At 54.9% G+C, this 19,766-nt stretch overlaps 1 protein-coding gene across 1 annotated transcript in view; it reads left to right on the forward strand.

The window, feature by feature from the left end:
• Nucleotides 1-19,307, forward strand: part of NOTCH3 (notch receptor 3) — a 34,116-nt gene extending 14,809 nt beyond the window's left edge. The window contains exons 20-33 of the mRNA XM_072721361.1: nt 381-565; nt 1,095-1,227; nt 1,314-1,571; nt 1,654-1,772; nt 2,103-2,668; nt 4,847-5,179; nt 7,115-7,269; nt 7,371-7,593; nt 8,591-8,675; nt 11,616-11,778; nt 12,808-13,112; nt 13,360-13,507; nt 17,050-17,147; nt 17,991-19,307. Coding sequence (XP_072577462.1) covers nt 381-565; nt 1,095-1,227; nt 1,314-1,571; nt 1,654-1,772; nt 2,103-2,668; nt 4,847-5,179; nt 7,115-7,269; nt 7,371-7,593; nt 8,591-8,675; nt 11,616-11,778; nt 12,808-13,112; nt 13,360-13,507; nt 17,050-17,147; nt 17,991-19,043 — 3,824 coding nt within the window. The 3' untranslated portion in view covers nt 19,044-19,307. The remainder of the gene's footprint in view (nt 1-380; nt 566-1,094; nt 1,228-1,313; nt 1,572-1,653; nt 1,773-2,102; nt 2,669-4,846; nt 5,180-7,114; nt 7,270-7,370; nt 7,594-8,590; nt 8,676-11,615; nt 11,779-12,807; nt 13,113-13,359; nt 13,508-17,049; nt 17,148-17,990) is intronic.
• Nucleotides 19,308-19,766: the final 459 nt, after the last annotated feature.

The following is a 19,766-nucleotide window of genomic DNA, read 5'->3' on the forward strand; positions in this document are numbered from 1 at the left end:
GGGGCTCAGGAGGGTGTGTGCGCCTGAGCTTTGTGCTACTGTGAGCCGAATAAGGCGAGACTATCGGGCAGAATGGGGTGTATGGGTGAGCGTCTGTGGAAGTGTAACCGTGGGACAGCTGGTCAGGGCCAGGAGGGCGCTTGCCTCTGTCACCATGAGGTATCTGGGATGACGTCTGTGACACTGTGTGTGACTGAGCTAGTGTGGGCAGTAGAGGCGTGTGTACGTGTGTGCCAGTGACTGAGACTGTGCCAGTTTGGAGGGCCGTGTGACAAGCCGATGGAGTGTGCGTGAGACCCTGGTGACTGATGCCAGCAGGGCTGTTTGGTGATGCTGAGAGTGATGGGAATATGTGCCTGACACCGCCCTCCTCTGTGCAGGGGTGCGGCTGGAAGAGCTGTGTCAGACAGGTGGGCAGTGCGTGGACAAGGACAATTCTCACTACTGCGTGTGCCCCGAAGGCCGCACGGGCAGCCACTGTGAGCAGGAGGTGGACCCCTGCTTGGCCCAGCCCTGCCAGCATGGGGGCACCTGTCAAGGCTACATGGGGGGTTATGTGTGTGAGGTAAGGGGCGCCCAGAGTCGGAGACGGGAGCTAGTCATGCTGGGTGTGTCTGTACACACACTTCTGTGTGTCTGTGACCTGGTATGGGTGTGTCGCTCTCTAGGCATGTCTGGGTTTTTGCTTTTGTGTCTCTGGGTATAATCTTGTGGGTATATTTCTTGGTTGATCTGAGGGATTTTCTGCCTGTCTGGGTGTGCCTCTGTCTTCGGTTGTTTCCTGGATGTGTCTCTGTCCCTTTGTGCGCCCTGACTTTTTGGGGAGGAATGCACGTGCTGGTGTCTGAGTGCATCTCTGGTTGTGTGTTTCTTGGGTGTATCTGGGTACCTGATGTTTCTCCTGTGTGCCTGTCCTGTGCATTTGTGTATCTGTGTCTCTCTGTACCCGGCGTGTCTGCGACCCTCTGTGACTGGATGTGCAGGCCTCTGTGTGTTGGATGACTCTATGTCCTTTTGTACTGCGATCTCTGTGTCTTCCTGGGGAGTATCTGTGTCCCTCTGGGCTTAGAAGTCTTTGTCTCACATCACTACAGTGTCCAGCTGGCTACACCGGGGACAACTGTGAGGATGATGTGGATGAATGTGCCTCCCAGCCTTGCCAGCACGGGGGCTTCTGCATTGACCTTGTGGCCCGCTATCTCTGCTCCTGCCCCCCAGGAACACTGGGTATGCCAGGGCCAGGGTGGGGGACAGGATGGGAGGCTGGGTCCCCATCCCCTCCTGACTGCTCCCCCATCGTCCCCTCCCCAAAGGAGTGCTCTGTGAGATTAATGAGGACGACTGTGGCCCAGGCCCACCCCTGGACGGTGGCCCCCGGTGCCTGCACAACGGTACCTGCGTAGACCTAGTGGGTGGCTTCCGCTGCACCTGTCCCCCGGGATACACCGGTCTGCGCTGTGAGGCCGACATCAATGAGTGTCGCCCGGGTGCCTGCCATGACTCACACACTCGGGACTGTCTGCAGGACCCAGGTGGGGGCTTCCGCTGCATTTGTCGTACAGGCTTCACAGGTAAGCACCGGAGAGGCGGCTGCGCGGGGATCCTGCCTGTGTTCCCGCCTTGTGGCTGACCCTCCCGCTCCTGCTTGTCTAGGTCCCCGCTGTCAGACCGACCTGTCTCCCTGCGAGTCCCAGCCCTGCCAGCACGGAGGCCAGTGCCGTCCCAGCCCAGGCCCTGGGGGTGTGCTGACATTTACCTGTCACTGCATTCCGGTAGGTCATACGACACCAGTGTCTCTGGGAGAGGAGTTGGGAGCGAGGCCTTGTTGGAGGATGTGGCTTTGGGGGAGTCGAGGTGGGAGGGAAAGGGGTTCCTGAGAAATACTGAAAATACCTGGAGAGAGAGTGGGTTGGGGGTGGGGGGCGCAGTGGAGCTGGGAGGCTGGGCCTCCTGGGGCAGGCAGGGCTTATTTGCAAGGGGGGGACCTGCAGTGGGCGGGGGAGGGGTTGGGGGGACCCGGGACCGGGCCGGCCCGGGAGAGGGAGGCTCAACCTTCCCAAGCCTTGACCCCCTAACCGCCCCTCTCTTTGCCCAACCCCCAGCCGTTCTGGGGCGCGCGCTGCGAGCGGGTGGCGCGCTCCTGCCGCGAGCTGCAGTGCCCGGCGGGCGTCCCCTGCCAGCAGACGGTGCGCGGGCCGCGCTGCGCCTGTGCCCCCGGCCTGTCGGGGCCCGCCTGCCGGGGCGCGCGGGGGTCGCCGCCCGGGGCCGCCAACGCCAGCTGCGTGGCCTCGCCGTGCCTCCACGGGGGCTCCTGCCGCCCCGCGCCTCTCGCTCCCTTCTTCCGCTGCGCGTGCGCGCCGGGCTGGGCCGGACCGCGCTGCGAGGCGCCCGCGGCGGCGCCCGAGGCCCCCGAGGAGCCGCAGTGCCCGAGCGCCGCCTGCGAGGCCAGGAGCGGGGACCGGCGCTGCGACCGCGAGTGCAACAGCCCGGGCTGCGGCTGGGACGGCGGCGACTGCTCGCTGAGCGTGGGCGACCCCTGGCGGCAGTGCGCGGCGCTGCAGTGCTGGCGCCTCTTCAACAACAGCCGCTGCGACCCCGCCTGCAGCTCGCCCGCCTGCCTCTACGACAACTTCGACTGCCGCGCCGGTGGCCGCGAGCGCGCCTGCAAGTGAGCCCCTCGTCCGTGGCCTGGCCGGCCTGTGTCCGCTCCATCCGTGCGCCACACCTGCCTCTCCACCTGCCGTCCGCTGTCGCCCTTAGTCTGGGGGTGGCGCCCGCTCGTTCGCCCCCTGTGCTCCCGTGTGCCCTGTCTGCCCGTCCACGTGCCCCTGCCGGCTGCCTGCCGGGCCGCACCCCGCCTGTGTGTCCGCCCGCGTGTCCATCAGTCTGTCCATCCATGGGTCCTGCCTGTCTTTCTGCCTGTGCACTCCATTTGTCTATCCCTATGTCCTGTTTGTCCAACCCTGGACTTTGTTCTGTCCATGCATGGATGGCGTTCGACCCTCCATACACCCAAACGTCTGCCTACACTTCTTTAAAAAAAATTTTTTTAGGAACGCCTGGGGTGGGGGTGGGGTTTCATTCAGTTGGTTAAGCGGCTGCCTTCGGCTCAGGTCATGATCCTCCACTCCGCAGATTCAAACTCTGAATCCAGCCTCCCGCTCAGCACAGAGTCTGCTTCTCCCTCTCCCTCTGCCCCTTTCAAATAGATAAATAAAATCTTTAAAAATTTTTAAAATAGGGCAGCCTGGGTGGCTCAGCGGTTTAGCGCCACCTTCATCCCAGGGTGTGATCCTGGAGACCCGGGATCCAGTCCCACGTCGGGCTCCCTGTGTGGAGCCTGCTTCTCCCTCTGCCTGTGTCTCTGCCTCTCTCTCTCTCTCTGTGTCTCATGAATAAATAAATAAAATCTTAAAAAAAATTTTTTTAAATAAAAAAAATAAAAATTATTTATTTATTTGAGAGAGAGGACACAAGCAGGGGAAGGTGCAGAGGGAGAGGGAGAGGGAGAAGCAGCTTCCCTGTTGAGCAGGGAGCCCAGCTCGAGGCTGGATCTCAAGACCCTGGGATCATGACCTGAGCTGAAGACAGATGCATAACCAACTGAGCCAGTCAGGCACCGCCCCCTCCTTTTTAAAGATTTTGTCCATTCATTTGAAAAGGGAGAGAGAGCGAGAGAGCACAGGCTAGGGGAGGGGCAGAGGGAGAGGGAGAAGCAGGCTCCCTGCTGAGTGGGGAGCCTGACTTGGGGCTCAATCCCAGGACGCTGAGATCATGACCTGAGCCAAAGACAGATGCTCAACCTACTGAGCCACCCAGGCATCACTGTCTGCATCTCTTCTGGTCCATCCTTGGACCTCGTCTGTCCATCCACCTGTCTATCTGTATGCTGGTCTGTCTATGAGCCTCATCTGTCCATTCCTCTGTACCTCTTCATCCGTGTTCATCCACGTGCCTCTTCCATCCTTCTGTCTCCTCACCCCTTCTGCCTCTCTGTGTGCCCGTTCATCTGTCCATGTCCCTGCCCGCCTATTCCTGCCCATCTCCTGCCCCTCTCCATGTATTCATGAGTGCTGTCTTTCTGTCCCATGAATTCCATCTGCCCATCTCTGTGCTCCGCCTCTTCTGTCCCTCTGTCTGCCTAGAAGTCTTCCCTCACTGTCAACTCCCTGTCTTTATTACCTGCACTCTCCTCCTCACTCACTCTGCTCCAAACACCCTGGCTTCTGCCACTTTTCAGATACCCTATGCTTGGCCGCACCTCAGGGTCTTTGCACTGCACCGGCTGTTCCCTCTGCCTGGAATCCTCTTCCCTCAGGAAGCCACATGGCTCCTCCCTCCCCCCTTCAAGCCTTTGCTCAAACAGCGGCTCCTCAGTGAGCTCCTCCCTGGCCACCCCCAGTACTGCACCTGCTTTATTTTTCTCCTTAGCATTTAATTCTGCATAGCTCCGTGTGTGTTTATATTTAGCTTCTACTGACGTGTAACTGGAACGCTGTGTATTCTGCTCATTCATCTCTTTTAAGGTCTGTCTCTGCCCCCCGGAAGGCCTGGGCAAGGATTTGTGTCTGAGCCATCTCCTGGATGCCTACGGCAGCATCCAACATATAGCACGCATCTGTCTGTATTTATTTATTTATTGATAGTTACTGAAGGAATGGCTGGATTTGCAGAAAGCCTGACACCTGTCGGACACATTCTAGCCCTCTGTGCTCTCACCGCCTGTCCCCGTTGTGTCCCTGAAGTCTGGGTGCTCTCGTGTGTGTGTGTGTGTGTGTGTGTGTGTGTGTGTGTGTGTGTGCAGGGGTGTTGGATGAACCCTGAGCCTACTCCTCTCCTCCCCCAGCCCCGTGTACGAGAAGTACTGTGCAGACCACTTTGCGGACGGCCGCTGCGACCAGGGCTGCAATACCGAGGAGTGCGGCTGGGATGGACTGGACTGTGCGGGCGAGGTGCCGGCCCTGCTGGCCCGCGGTGTGCTGGTGGTCACCGTGCTGCTGCCGCCTGAGGAGCTGCTGCGGTCCAGCGCCGACTTCCTGCAGCGGCTCAGCAGCATCCTGCGCACGTCGCTGCGCTTCCGCCTGGATGAGCACGGCCAGGCCATGGTCTTCCCTTACCACCGGCCGGGTCCTGGCTCTGAGTCCCGGAACCGGCGGGAGCTGGCCCCGGAGGTGATCGGGTGAGTGCTCCACCCTGGAGGAGCCCCGATGGTCCTTGAGGCGCTGATCTGGGAGGCGAGGGGCACTGTCGCTCAGGTTTTGTGTGTCTCACTTCCCTTAACCTCTTGGAGAGCCTGCTTGGCGATGCGACTGGCACAGACCAGCACATCCCCAGCTCCAGTGCCTTTGACAGTTTGGGGCTGGGTCATTCTTTGCGGTGGGGGGTTGGCTTGTGCACTGTAGGATGCTCAGCAGCAGCATGCTTGGCCTGGCTACCTGCATACCCACTGTATGTACAGTACGGTACCAGTGGGTACGCAGGTAGCCTCCCCACTCACCCCCCACCTCAAGATGTGACAACCAAAAATGCCTCCAGATACTGGCAAAGGTCTTTTGTTAGCAGAGTGGTTAAGGGCATGTGTAGTTTTTGTTTTCTGTTTTTTAAGATTTTACTTATTTATTTGAGAGAGAGAGAGAGTGAGAGAGCACAAGCAGGGGGAGCGGCAGAGAGAGAGGGAGAAGCAGACTCCCTGATGAGTAGGGATCTGATGGCGGGGCTTGATCCCAGGCTCATGACCTGAGCCAAAGGCAGATGTTTAACCAACTGAGCCAGCCAGGTGCCCTTGTTTTTTGTTTTAAAAATGGAAAACAGACCTTTCCTGATGGTGGCCTGGGAGAGAGGCGAGAAGGGAGGCGTGGCCTCTGAGCAAAGAGGGGGCCCCTGACAGAGGAGGACTGGATTCCAGGGATGGAGGGGGGGCTCTGACTGGATGCAGCTGGGACAGGGGACGTGGAGTCCGGTGGCTGCTGTGCCAGTCTCTGGGTGTGGTGATGGAGTCGCTGGGGTGGAGGGGTGGATGGTGTCTCAATCGAGATAAGGACACAAGGTGATAAACAGGGGTCACTTTCAGGCTTGCAGAATCTGAGGAGTCTGGGGGTATCGTGGAGCCCCCACCCACTCCAGGAGACAGCCAGAGGCTGAAGACTCGGACAGGAAAGACAAAAGGATGTTGAAACCATGGGAGGGACTCAAAGAAATGGGGACAGAAGGATCTGGGGACACTGAGATCTCAGGATTGGTTGAGGGAGATCAGCTCAGAAAAGAGGAGATGGAGCAGCCAGAGAGATAGGAGGAGAACCGGGACGTGTGATGCTAGAATTTGAAAATTTCCTCTCAAGGCAAGAGGGAGTTTGCAGGGGTGCCTGGGTGGCTCAGGAGTGGAGTGCCTGCCTTCGGCTCTGGTTGTGATCCTAGGGTCCTGGGATCGAGTCTGGCATCGGGATCCCCAAAGGGACCCTGCTTCTCCCTCTGCCTGTGTCTCTGCCTCCCTCGATGTGTTTCTCATGAATAAATAAATAAAATCTTAAAAAAAAAAAAAAAGAGTTTGGAGAGCCAGAGATGGGGATTCAGCTATATGTGCCATGTGGAAGGGGCCCTCTGGGGAGAGAGGGAATGAGGGAAGCAGGATGGGGCGGGGAGCAGCTGAGGCAGGATGTAGACTCAGTCTGGCCTCACTGTGATCCCTCAGGGGGCTCTAGAGTGCGGATAGCACCCCAGAGTCAGTCCCCGCCTTGAGACAGGAAGGCCACCTTTGTACACCCTGTATCAGCCTAAGGGCTGTCACCTCCCAACTGAAGAGCTGAGATCAGTTTTCTGGAGAAGAGGCGGTGTCAGCTGTTAGAAGCTGGAGACCTGGGTGGGCGCCAGGGGCATCCACTAGAGATGTTGGCATGAAGACAGTGGCCCTTGGATTCATGGCTGGGGGGCCCCTGGTGGCCACAGCAAGACTGGTTTTGGGGCATGATGGGTTTGGATGCCAGACTGGGGGTGCCTGGACCCTGACAACTTGGTGAGTGGAGATGGCTTTTCTGAGCCCCCGGGATGGGGCTCCGTGCCTGGCTCTCAGCAGGTGCGCCCCATTGAACCTGCTTGCCCTTCCCTCGTGTCCCTGAAGCTCCGTGGTGATGCTGGAGATTGACAACCGGCTGTGCCTGCAGTCGCCGGAGAATGACCACTGCTTCCCCGATGCCCAGAGCGCGGCCGACTACCTGGGAGCGCTGTCGGCGGTGGAGCGCCTCGACTTCCCGTACCCGCTGCGGGCTGTGCGCGGTGAGGCCTGGCCCGGTGGGTGACGAGGGTGGAGCGGGGGCTCCGCGTCGGAGGGGGCGCCCTGGCCTGTGGTTGGAGCCCCCCTGGCTTCCCGCCCGCAGGGGAGCCCCTGGAGCCGCCGGAGCCCAGCGTGCCGCTGCTTCCCCTGCTGGCCGCGAGCGCCGTCTTCCTGCTGGTCATCCTCGTCCTGGGGGTCATGGTGGCCCGGCGCAAGCGGGAGCACAGCACCCTCTGGTTCCCCGAGGGCTTCGCGCTCCACAAGGACGTGGCTGCTGGTCACAAGGGCCGGCGGGAGCCCGTGGGCCAGGATGCGCTGGGCATGAAGTAAGGACCCTGCGCTCCCCGTGCCTGACTGGGGGGGCCTTGGGAGCCCGTGAGCCCCCTTTGACCAGACTCCGACCTCTCATCCCGAGCAGACCCTAACTTCACGCTCCAGCCCGGCCCCCAGTGCTCATCCCTTTGACCACTGACTGACTCCATGATCCCCGGGGAGCACCCCGGACTCGTGACCCCCCTGACCCCATTTCCTGTTTCTCCGCTCCCCTGACTCAAATCCTACTCTGACCCCGCCCTGCCCCGATCCTGGCCTCTCCGACTTCACCATGATACATTTGTTCCCACGTGACTGTTGGCCTCATGGTCTGCACCTCAACCCCTCACTGACCACCCCTGACCCTATCCTCTCTGACCCCCTGGCACCACCTCTGGCTCTAACTCACCCTGACCTTTGACCCAACTCTGACCTTCTTTCTACCCCTACTCAGTGTTCATTCTCCATGATCCTCAATTCTGGCCCTGGCCCTGGGCCTCACCTCCAACTCCCTGATGTGTCCTGCAAGACTCCCAACCCCACCCTGACCTAACCCCTGAATTTACCCCTCTCCTGTGACCCCATGACTTCCCAACTCCTCAACACAACCTCCTTGATCCTGGCTGCATCTCTCACCATCCTCCTGACTCCTGATGTCACCTCCTAGAATCCCTGCTATATGCCTATGACCCTCATCTATCCCATAGCCCACTATGCTGACCACTGACCCCATCACTGTCCTTTCTGCAATTCTACCTTCAGACCCTGGCTGCCACCCATCATAACCTTTGACTATGCTCCCTCTGACCTTGACTTCATCCCCCACCCCCTTATTGGATCCTGTGGCTTAACCCTGTCCCCTGTGCCTACTGACCTAGGACCCCAGAACCCAACCCCACACCCGGACCTGGCCTCTGGGAGCTCTTCTCTGACCCCACCCCACATCCTCCTTCCAGGCTGCACAGCTAAATTGTCTCCCCTCCCCTGCCCCCTTTCCCACTGTCTTCACAGGAACATGGCCAAGAGCGAGAGTCTGATGGGGGATGTGGCCACAGACTGGATGGACACGGAGTGCCCAGAGGCTAAACGGCTAAAGGTTGTGCCCCTTTCTCTGACCTGTGCCCTCAGGGTCCTGGGTGGGAGCCCCGATGGTCAGAGGGAGAGTCAGGGGAAATCTGTTCTCCCTGGCTCTGGGGAGTAGTCATGGCACCCACTCCATCCTGCCCCTCTCTAACCGGGCCCCTGCTCCTAGGCCAGGGGGAAGTCTTCCTGGAGGGGAGCCTGTGGCCCAGACAGTGACTCTGCTTTCTCTCTGCTGGGTCCCCCTCGGTTCTGTGTCCCTGGGCTGAAAATGCTCCTAGCTGCTTTTATATTTTATTTAAAAAGATTTTTTTAAAAGATTTATTTATGAGAGACACACAGAGAGAGGCAGAGACATAGGCAGAAGGAGAAGCAGACTCCCCACAGGGAGCCTGATGTGGTGCTTGATCCCGGATCCCAGGATCACACCCTGAGCTGAAGGCAGACGCTCACCTGCTGAGCCACCCAGGCGTCTCAAGATTTATTTATTTATTCCTGAGAGACACAGAGAAAGGCAGAGACACAGGCAGAGGGAGAAACAGGCTCCCCGTGGGGAGCCCGATGTGGGACTCGATCCCAGGACTGGGGATCACGACCTGGGCCAAGGGCAGATGCTCAACCACTGAGCCATCCAGGTGCCCCAACTAGCTGTTTTTAAACCCCATGTCCTCTGCTGGGGCCCCACCCCTGGGCTCTGTTCATCAGCTTGGACTGCCATTATGAAATACCACAGGCTGGGGGGATTTTAACAACAGCTACTTATTTTCTCACAGTTCTGTGGGCTGGAAGGCCAAGATTGACATGGTGTCAGGGTAGGTTCTTGGTGAGGGCACTCTCCCTGGCTTGCTGACAGCCACCTTGTCCATGTGTCCTCACATGGGGCATTCCTCCGTGTGCCTGCAGGCGGAGAGCTCTGGTGTTTCTTCCTTTGCTTTACAAGGATATCAGTCCAGTTGCATTAGGACCTCACCCTTAAGCCCTAGTTTCACCTTAATTACCTCCTTAAAAATCCTGTGTCCAAATATAGTCATGTTGGAGGGTTAGGGCTTCAAGGTATGACTTGGGGGAGCACAGTTCTGTCCGTAACAGGTTCCTGCTAGCATTCCTTTATACTTGCTACATGTCTTGAACACACACGAGCATCTTATTTCATCTTTATGATGACCCTATAAAGCAGCTATTAATAACCACCTCAGTTCTCAGCTGCCTCTCCCTGCCTAGAGGCAGTTCTCAGCCTGCCTCTCCCCTTTATTTATTAGAGGGAGAGAGTGTAAGTGAGGGAGGAGCAGAGGATATATGTCCATATACCCACGCTGAACTTGGAGCCTGCCTGGGGCTCAGTCTCACCACCTTGAGGTCATGACCTGAGCCGAAACCAAGAATCTGACACTTAACCCACTGAGCCACCCAGGTGCCTCCTGCCTGCGCCGCCCCCTCCCCCCATCACCTAGATTTTAATGTTTTTGAAATGGAGACATCTATTACAATGGACACCTGAAGAAATCTGTTCACTTCAGGCTTTTCTTTTTCTTTCTCATCCCGAAGTGGGTATTAAGTAGATAGTGAAATATGTTTTTGATGGCATTTTAGCATTGCGGGATGATAGCATTGTCCTGGTTTTGCTAATGAGGGGCTCAGAGCTCTAGTGTGATTTGCCAGCTGATGGACAGCTAACCAGGAGGGTCAGGGGGGCTGGGACAGCTGTCCATCACCTGGCTCTCCCCTTTCATGAAATTCTATTCTCTTTTTTTTTAAAAGATTTATTTATTTATTCATTCAGAGAGAGCAAAGAGAGAGGCAGAGACACAGGCAGAGGGAGAAGCAGGCTCCATGCCAGAAGCCTGATGTGGGACTCAATCCTGGGTCTCCAGGATCACACCCTGGGCTGCAGGCGGCGCTAAACCTCTGCGCTACGGGGCTGCCCGAAATTCTATTCTCTACCTGGGTCCTTAAACTCAGGTCTGGCTTGATCAGGCTGTGTTTGGTGCCTGACGGCTCTTAAATGTCCTGGCAGGCTAGTTAAGAATACCCTGTCCTATTTCCACAACATCACTGTGCCTTTTGGACTGTGAGCCTGAAATGTATCAAGCTCCTGCCAGGGGTCCAGGTGCTATGTGAGGGTAAACTGATCCATTTGTGTTTGACTCTTCTGTCCTGATGCCTTGTGTTCACGTTCACAGTCCTGGATAGGAGTCCCACAAGGTACCCAGAACATCTCCCTGCTTCTTTCTCTCCCTCTCACACATTCAAACCCTTGTCTCAGATTAAAATTGATCCACGAGGGACCCTCCTGCTCCCCCACCCCCACATTTCTTTTACCACTGATCTATAGTTTCCAAAATACAAGTTTTGCAATCCTTCTGTTAAATTTAATTCTTTTTTTTTTTTTTTAAGATTTTATTTATTTATTCATGGGAGACACAGAGAGAGAGAGAGAGGCAGAGACACAGGCAGAGAAAAGCAGGCTCCATGCAGAGAACCAGACGTGAGACTCGATCCCGGGTCTCCAGGATCAGGCCCTGGGCTGAAGGTGGCGCTGAACCGCTGAGCCACCGGGGCTGCCCCTGTTAAATTTAATTCTAAATGTTTTATTCTTCTTGATACTGTTGTCATGGGATTGTTTTTTTAAATTTCATTTTTGGTGTGTTATGTCTAGTGTGTAGACAGGTGTGTGCTGACAGGTGCTCTGCTCTGTGTCTCTTCCTTGATCACCCACTGTGGGTTCCTAGCCCTCCCCACTTCCAGCCCAGATTAAAATCCCAGTTCTTCCTTTTATGAATTCTCTGAACTCCAGTATATCAATTTCCTGTTTCCACATGTATAAGAGAAGCAGGATATTCATGGTTTCTTGGAGGCTGTGAATGTATCTCCATGAGAGGAACCTGTGAGGGTGGCCAGACTGTCCCTCTGTCTTTCTCCCGGCCCTTTGTGAGAACCCTGGTTCTTGTGTCTCCAGGTAGAGGAGCCCAGCGTGGGGGCCGAGGATGCTGTGGATTGCCGCCAGTGGACTCAGCACCACCTGGTTGCTGCCGACATCCGTGTGGCACCAGCCATGGCATTGACACCCCCACAGGGCGACATAGATGCTGATGGCATGGATGTCAATGTGCGCGGCCCAGGTCAGTGATGGTACCTCCCCGCCAAGGATGTCCCTTCCCTGTCCTACTTGTGAAAGGTTGCATCTGGGTCTGTGTTCTAGGGAGGGTTGGGTGTGTCCATCTGTCCTGTGGGGCTGTGTGTCAATCAGGACTCTTGGTTGTAAGTGATAATAGCCCAACTCAAACTCCTTGAAGTAAAACAAGGGATTTAGTGGCTCTTGTAACTGGAACGATCGTGGATAGTTGGGTCTGGGACTCCCCGCCTCGTGGCTCCAGCTGAGGGAGGCTTTCTCCTGGGGTCCGATAGCACAGGCCTGCCCAGCCTTATAAAACCTTCATTACCGGCTGCGCCAGCAGAGGTCTCAGGATGAGGTCTGATTGAATGGACTAGAATCACATGCCCATCCCTCAACTAATCAGTGTGACCTGGGGGCTGGGATATGCAGATTGACTGTAGGCCTGGGCTCGGTCTACGGCCTCTGGCCTCTCCTCCAGCCAGGGACTGGGTTTCACTCTCCCCCGGCTTGAGGCTTGAGGATGGGAAACGGGGTGCATGTGGCTTCCTAAGGAAACAAGGGCAAATGCTCACCCGAGGGTAGTGGATCACATTATTTGGATCCTCCTGGATCCGTCTTTGTCACATTTTAGGATATTCCTCCCCCAGCTCACTTTGTTTTTGTTCCAAATGGCCTGCACCTGTGATTCTCGTTTGACATTCCTCAGGGTCCCTGGGTCTGGGATCTTATCTCCCAGAGGTGGCTCTTAACCAGTGTGAAAGGCACAGCTCAGCCTCCAGAGTCCCCCTTCAGGATCAGCCTGGGATTTGCCTGAGCTTGAACCCTTGCTCCTTCCTCCCTTGTCCTGTATCTCCTGTTGCCTTAGGAGCTCTTCTGTGACAAATCATCTGCCCATGAACCCTCATCCTGGGTTGGCTTCTGGGCTACCTAACCAGATGTGTGTGTGTGTGTGTGTGTGTGTGTGTGTGTGTGTGTATTCCCTGGACAGGCCCCTGCCCATGCCCCCTTGTGACATGCTCCTGGTTCCCTGCAGATGGCTTCACCCCACTGATGCTGGCCTCCTTCTGTGGGGGGGCCCTGGAACCAATGCCCACTGAGGAGGACGAGGCAGAGGACACGTCAGCCAGCATCATCTCAGACCTGATCTGCCAGGGAGCCCAGCTCGGGGCACGGACGGACCGCACAGGCGAGACGGCCCTGCACCTGGCTGCCCGCTACGCCCGGGCCGATGCAGCCAAGCGGCTGCTGGATGCTGGAGCAGACACCAATGCCCAGGACCACTCAGGGCGCACTCCTTTGCACACTGCTGTCACCGCGGATGCTCAGGGTGTGTTCCAGGTGAGATGGATCTGCCTCTTTGGACTTTGGAGCTGGCACAGGCATCACACAGACCTAGGTTTGAGCCCTGGTCCTGCAAAATAGAGCTTTATTTTTCTCATTTGTTAAATGGGCTGGCAGGTAGCTGCTTCCTGAACTTCATTAAGTCTAGGGGATGTGGGGGGTTGGGGAACTCAGGGGATTTAGAGATGCTCCTGGTCCCTCTGTTTTTGCCATGACCCTCTCTTCTGCATGCCTTCTCTTCTAGATTCTCATCCGGAACCGCTCCACAGACCTGGATGCCCGCATGGCGGATGGCTCAACGGCGTTAATCCTGGCAGCCCGCCTGGCAGTGGAGGGCATGGTGGAAGAGCTCATTGCCAGCCATGCTGATGTTAATGCTGTGGATGAGCTTGGTAAGCTGTGGGGAGTAGCAGTGGGTGGAGGCTGAGAGAGCAGGCCCCATCTATCTTGTATGAGAATTACGTGAATTATCTTGAGACCCAATCACTGAAACTCATGCACATGTAACAGGCACGGACTTCGACATGGACTTATACTCACATACTTCTTTAAAGTTTTATTTTATGGCATCCACTAGCCCATATGACACCTCAGTGACTTAGAAAAGGGTGGCCCTCCCCAAGTCGCTTCATTTCCATCTAGTTTGTTAGAAGAACCTACTCCGCTGCCCTCTGCTGGACAGCTGGCATAATAAGTTTGCAAATTGGCCAAATCCACATGTGATCTACCTCCTCCGGAGGACCTCACGTAGCTGCAGGCACACTCAGATGCTCTATCTCATGAGGCAGGTGTTCTCAGTCTCTGTACCATGTACACTTGGGGATGGATGGTTCTTTGTGTGGAGGGCTGTCCTTGCAATGTAGGATATTTAGTAGCATCCCTGACTCTGACTCACTAGACGCCATCAGTGCCCCATTCCCTAGTTGTGACAACCCAAAATGTCTTTAGACACTGGCAAATGCCCCTGGGTAAGGGGATCACCCCAGTTGAGAAATGTGGCTCTGGTGACCGCTGTCCAATAGAACGTTCCTTGATGATGGAAATATTCTTGGTCTGTGTTGTTGCCCAATGTTGTGGCTGCTGGCCACACGTGGTGGCTTTTGAGCACTTGAAATGTGGCTAGGGGGAATGAAGAGCTAAATGTCTTGCTTGATTTTTGTTTTGCCTGCTTTTTTGTTAAAAAGCTTTATTTAGGGGGATCCCTGGGTGGGTCAGCGGTTTGGCGCCTGCCTTTGGCCCAGGGCGTGGTCCTGGAGACCCGGGATTGAGTCCCACGTTGGGCTCCCGGTGCATGGAGCCTGCTTCTCCCTCTGCCTGTGTCTCTGCCTCTCTCTCTCTCTCTCTCTTTCTAGATCTATCTTGAATAAATAAATAAATAAATAAATAAATAAATAAATCTTTTAAAAAAAGTTTTATTTAGGTATAATTCACATACTATGCAATTTAGCCATAAAAAATATAAAATCCAATGGTTTTTATTTTTTAAATTTATTTTAAAAAAAGATTTTATTTATTTATTCATGAAAGACACACAGAGAGAGAGAGGGGCAGAGACATAGGCAGAGGGAGAAGCCAGCTCCCTGAGGAGCTGGGGAGAACCCCAGGACCCTGGGATCACGCCCTGAGCCACAGGCAGACACTCAACCCAGGTGTCCCAAAATCCAAATCTATGGCTTTTAGTATAATCACATAATTGTGCCACTATCATAGTAATACATTTTAGAACATTTTCCTCACCTGAAAAACAAGTCCTCACCTTTAGCTGACCCCCTTCGATCTCATGTTTTCAGCCCTGGGCAACCACTAACGAACATACTTTCTCTCTCTATGGATTTGCCTACTCTGAATATTTCCCATAAGTGGAATCAATTAATATGTGGCCTTTTTTTGACTGGCTTCTTTTGCACAACATAATTTTTTTTTAATTTTTTTTAAGGTTTATGGAATGTGGTAGCAGGTATCGGTACTTTTAATTTGTTTTTAACTTTTTAAAAATTAAAAAGTTTTTAAAAAGATTATTTATTTATTTGACAGCACACACACAAGTAAGCAGAGTGGCAGGGAGAGAGAGAAGTAGGCTCCCTGCTGAGCAGGGAGCCCAACGTGGGGCTCGATCCCAGGACCCTGAGATCATGACCTGAGCTGAAGGCAGACCTTAACCAACCGAGCCACCCAGGCGCCCCTATTTCTAACTTTTTAATGATCAATTAATAGTCCATTGTATGGATGTACATTTTGTTTATCAGTTTCTTCACTGATGGACATTAGGGCTGTTTCTACTTTTTTGGCTACTGCTGCTGTGAACATTCCTCTACAAGTTTTGGCGTAGACATATGTTTTAATTTCTCTTGGGTTTACATCTAGGGGAGCAGAAGTAAGTGCTGGGTCTGGGTCACATGGTAATGTGACCACTCTACGTTTAACCTTATGAGGAGCAGTCAGACTGTTTTCTGCAGTGCCTGCCTCTGTTTTACATTCTTGTCAGCAATGCATGAGGGTTCCGGTTGTTGCAGTTTCGCCATGTCCTCCCAGTCGTTACTGTCTGTTGTTTGTTAGAGCCTTCCTAGTGGGTGTGAATTGGTATCTCGTGGTTTTGATTTTTATTTCCCTGATGGCTAGTGATATTGAACATGTTTCCCTGTGCATATTGGCCGTCTGTAGATCTTCTTTGGAGAAATGTCTATTCTGATCCTTTTCCCATTTTTGAGTTTTTGTTGTTGTTTTTTGTCTTTTTAATTTAATTTTATTATTTATTATTATTTTTTTAAAGATTTTATTTATTCATGAGAGACACAGAGAGAGACAGAGACACAGGCAGAGGGAGAAGCAGGCTCCATGACGGGAGCCCCATGTGGGACTCGATCTCAGGACCCTGGGATCATGCCCTGAGCCAAAGGCAGATGCTCAACTGCTGAGCCATCCAGACGTCCCTAACTTTATTATTTTTTAAACTTTATTTCCAGTATAGTTGATGTGGTGGGTTTTTGTCTTTTTATATTGAGTTATGAGGGTTCCTTATATAAACTAGGTATAAGTCTTTTAGTAGATACATGGTTTATTTTATTTTTATTTTTTTGAAGATTTTATTTACTTATTCATGAGAGACAAAGAGAGAGAGGCAGAGACATAGGCAGAGGGAGAAGCAGGCTCCATGTGGGGAGCCTAATGTGGGACTCGATCCCGGGACTCCAGGGTCACGCCTTGGGCTGGAGGCAAGCGCTAAACCGCTGAGCCACCCAGGGATCCCGATATGTAGTTTATAATTAGTTCTCCCATTTTGTAGGATTTCTTTTCACCCAGAAGTACAAACATTTTAATTTTGATGATGTCCAATTTATCTATTTCTGTTGTTATTGCTGCTTGTTTTTTGGTATCATATCTGAGAATCCTTTGCCTAATTCAAGGTCATGAAGTTTTGCTCCTACATTTTCCTCTGAAAGTTTTATAGTTTGAGCTTTTACATTTAGGTCTCTGAGTCATCTTGAGTTAATTTTTGTCTTCGGTGTGAAGTAGGGATCTAACTTCATTCTTTTGCATGTGGAGATCCAGTTGTCCCAGCACCATTTGTTGAGAAGGCTATGCTTTCCCCATTAACTGGTCTTGGCACCTAGTTTAAATTAATTTAAATCTAAAGAGCAATATGGGACTGGTGGCTACTGCACTGGACAAGCACAGGTCTAGCTACAATCAGTACCCTACATGGTACGCCGTGTATGGACAGTCACACACTGTAGGTCCCTTTGACAGAGAGAGGCGTTCCACAGGTCTGCACCATACATGGACCCAAACACATGTTCAGAGGCTTGTGGCAGTTCACCCTCCCAACCCCCTACCCCCGTCCCAGGCCATATTCTAGATACTTCCTGTCCCCCTGCCATGGGACCCTAGCAAATGAACGTGGTCCTAACCCTGGCCTCCCCGCTTTCCCACCCAGGGAAATCAGCCTTACACTGGGCAGCAGCTGTCAACAATGTGGAGGCCACCTTGGCCCTGCTCAAAAATGGAGCCAACAAAGACATGCAGGATAGCAAGGTAAGCCCCAGCCCTTGACCCACCAGACAGTCAGCCCTGGCACACCCCCTAAATGGGGCAAAGAGCAGGGTGGGGTAGGTTAGTGGGGGCATTCATCCTGCCTGCAGGCAGGTCTCAGGGGTAGGATTTGGACTGAACAGTCTCCAACTGTGGATCAGAGGAGAAAGCGTGCGGTATGTGGTAGTTGCTATGTGACTTCGGGCAAATTGCTTAACGTCTCTGAACCTCAGTGTCCTCATTTGTGAAATGGGAAAGCACCAGTACCCACCTCACTTTTGTCACCTGAGGATTCAGTGAGATCATGCATTTGAAAAATGCTTAGCAAATCTGTAGCAGAAGGTAACTGTTAGGATCTTTGTTTTAAAACCCTTGCAAGATGAAATTACTCTCTTCATTTTATAAATGGGAAGAGTGAGGCTCAGAGGGGCACAGGAGTGGATTCTCATCCTTATCTCATATTCTGGTATTTTATTCATTATGGATTTTTTGGCAATAATCACAATTTAAAAAGTAATGCACTAAAATATCATTTATTTTGGTGATTGGCTTTTGATGCCCCTTCCATTTTGTGCCTAAGGCGAATGCCTCGCTTTCCTTACTCTAGTCCTGTCTCTGGGGCATGGTGCTTAGTAGGTACTGGATGAAAGTGCTTTAAAAGAAAGAACTTGCTCGGTTTCCCTCAGCGGAGCTGGGATTCCAACCAAGTCTGTTGGGCTGGAGGGTGTGAATTCTTAGCTTTTAGGGTCCAGCAGAGGCTAGGGGCCTCTGAGACCCTGGCCAGGACTTGGTCCTGGCTCTTGCCATGCTGACACCCGGTGGGTTCTGTGCCCCCCTCCTCGTCAGGAGGAAACTCCACTGTTTCTGGCCGCCCGAGAGGGCAGCTACGAGGCTGCCAAGCTGCTTCTGGACCACTTTGCCAACCGTGAGATCACAGACCACCTGGACAGGCTGCCACGGGATGTGGCCCAGGAGCGGCTGCACCAGGACATCGTGCGCCTGCTGGACCAGCCCAGTGGGCCCCGTAGCCCTCACGGCCCGCATGGCCTGGGGCCCCTCCTCTGCCCACCTGGGGCCTTCCTCCCTGGCCTCAAGGTGGCACAGTCCGGAGGCAAGAAGAGCCGGAGGCCACCGGGGAAGGCGGGGCTGGGGCCGCAGGGCGCCCGGGGCCGGGGCAAGAAGCTGACCCTGGCCTGCCCGGGTCCCCTGGCCGAGAGCTCGGTCACGCTGTCCCCCGTGGACTCGCTGGACTCCCCGCGGCCCTTTGGGGGCCCCCCTGCGTCTCCCGGCGGCTTCTCCCTCGAGGGGCCCTACGCGGCGGCCACTGCCACGGCCGTGTCCCTGGCGCAGCTGGGCGGCGCGGCCCGGGGGGGTCTGGGGCGCCAGCCGCCGGGGGGCTGCGTGCTTAGCTTGGGTCTGCTGAACCCGGTGGCCGTTCCCCTCGATTGGGCCCGGCTGCCTCCGCCTGCCCCTCCGGGCCCCTCGTTCCTGCTGCCGCTGGCGCCGGGCCCCCAGCTGCTGAACCCCGGGACCCCCGTGTCCCCCCCGGAGCGGCCCCCGCCATACCTGGCGGCCCCGGGGCACGGCGAGGAGTACCCGGCGGCCGGCGCCCACGGCAGCCCCCCCAAGGCCCGCTTCCTGAGGGTCCCGAGCGAGCACCCTTACCTGACCCCGTCCCCCGAGTCCCCCGAGCACTGGGCCAGCCCCTCGCCCCCGTCCCTGTCGGACTGGTCGGACTCCACGCCCAGCCCCGCCACCACCACCGGGCCCGCGGCCGCAGCCACAGGGGCGCTGGCGGCCCAGCCGCTCCCCCTGGCCGTCCCGGGCCCCCTAGCTCAGGCCCAGACCCAGCTGGGGCCCCAGCCCGAAGTCACCCCCAAGAGGCAGGTGTTGGCCTGAAAGCTCTTCAGTTCCTGGATTTTGGGGGGCTGAACAGACATCACATCCTGACTCTCCCCCTTTTCTTATTAGACCTTTCCATTCTCTTCTCCCTCCCCGCCCCCAAGCTGACTGAGATAGGTCACCAGCCTAGGCATTCAGTTCTCCTTTATTTATAGGGGTGTGGGCTGACCCCACCCTCTGGGCCTTGTGATGAGCCTGGGACCTCCTCCTGCACCCCCACCCCCCTTCCCTATTCTTCCTTCCTTCCTGCCTCCTCTGGTCTCTCTCCTTACACTCTGACACGAGTGGGTTATTATTATTTTTTTTTTTACATTTTGTATAGAAACAAATTCATTTAAGCAAACTTATTATTATTATTATTTTTTACAAAATATATATATGGAGACACTCCCTGCCCCTGCAAACCCCCCAGTGCCCCCGTGGGGCTGAGTCTGTGGGCCCATTCGGCCAAGCTGGATTCTGTGTACCGAGTACACAGGCATGACCAGGATCCTGTGTACCGAGTACACAACCCTGGTGTGTACCAAGTAGGCACCCTTGGGCGCACCCTCCGGGGCAGGGGTTGGGTGAGACTTGGGAGCCTCTTTCCTATCCCACCTCCCTCACTTCACTGCATTCCAGATGGAACTTGTTCTATAGCTTTGCTGGGGAAAGGGCCCTTTTGGCCCAGAGAGCCCACCCCAGGTTGTTCCCCCACCCTAGAGCCTGGGCTACTTCCCT

Source organism: Vulpes vulpes, chromosome 9 (genome assembly GCF_048418805.1).
Source record: "Vulpes vulpes isolate BD-2025 chromosome 9, VulVul3, whole genome shotgun sequence".
In the NCBI taxonomy this organism is placed as follows: domain Eukaryota; kingdom Metazoa; phylum Chordata; class Mammalia; order Carnivora; family Canidae; genus Vulpes; species Vulpes vulpes.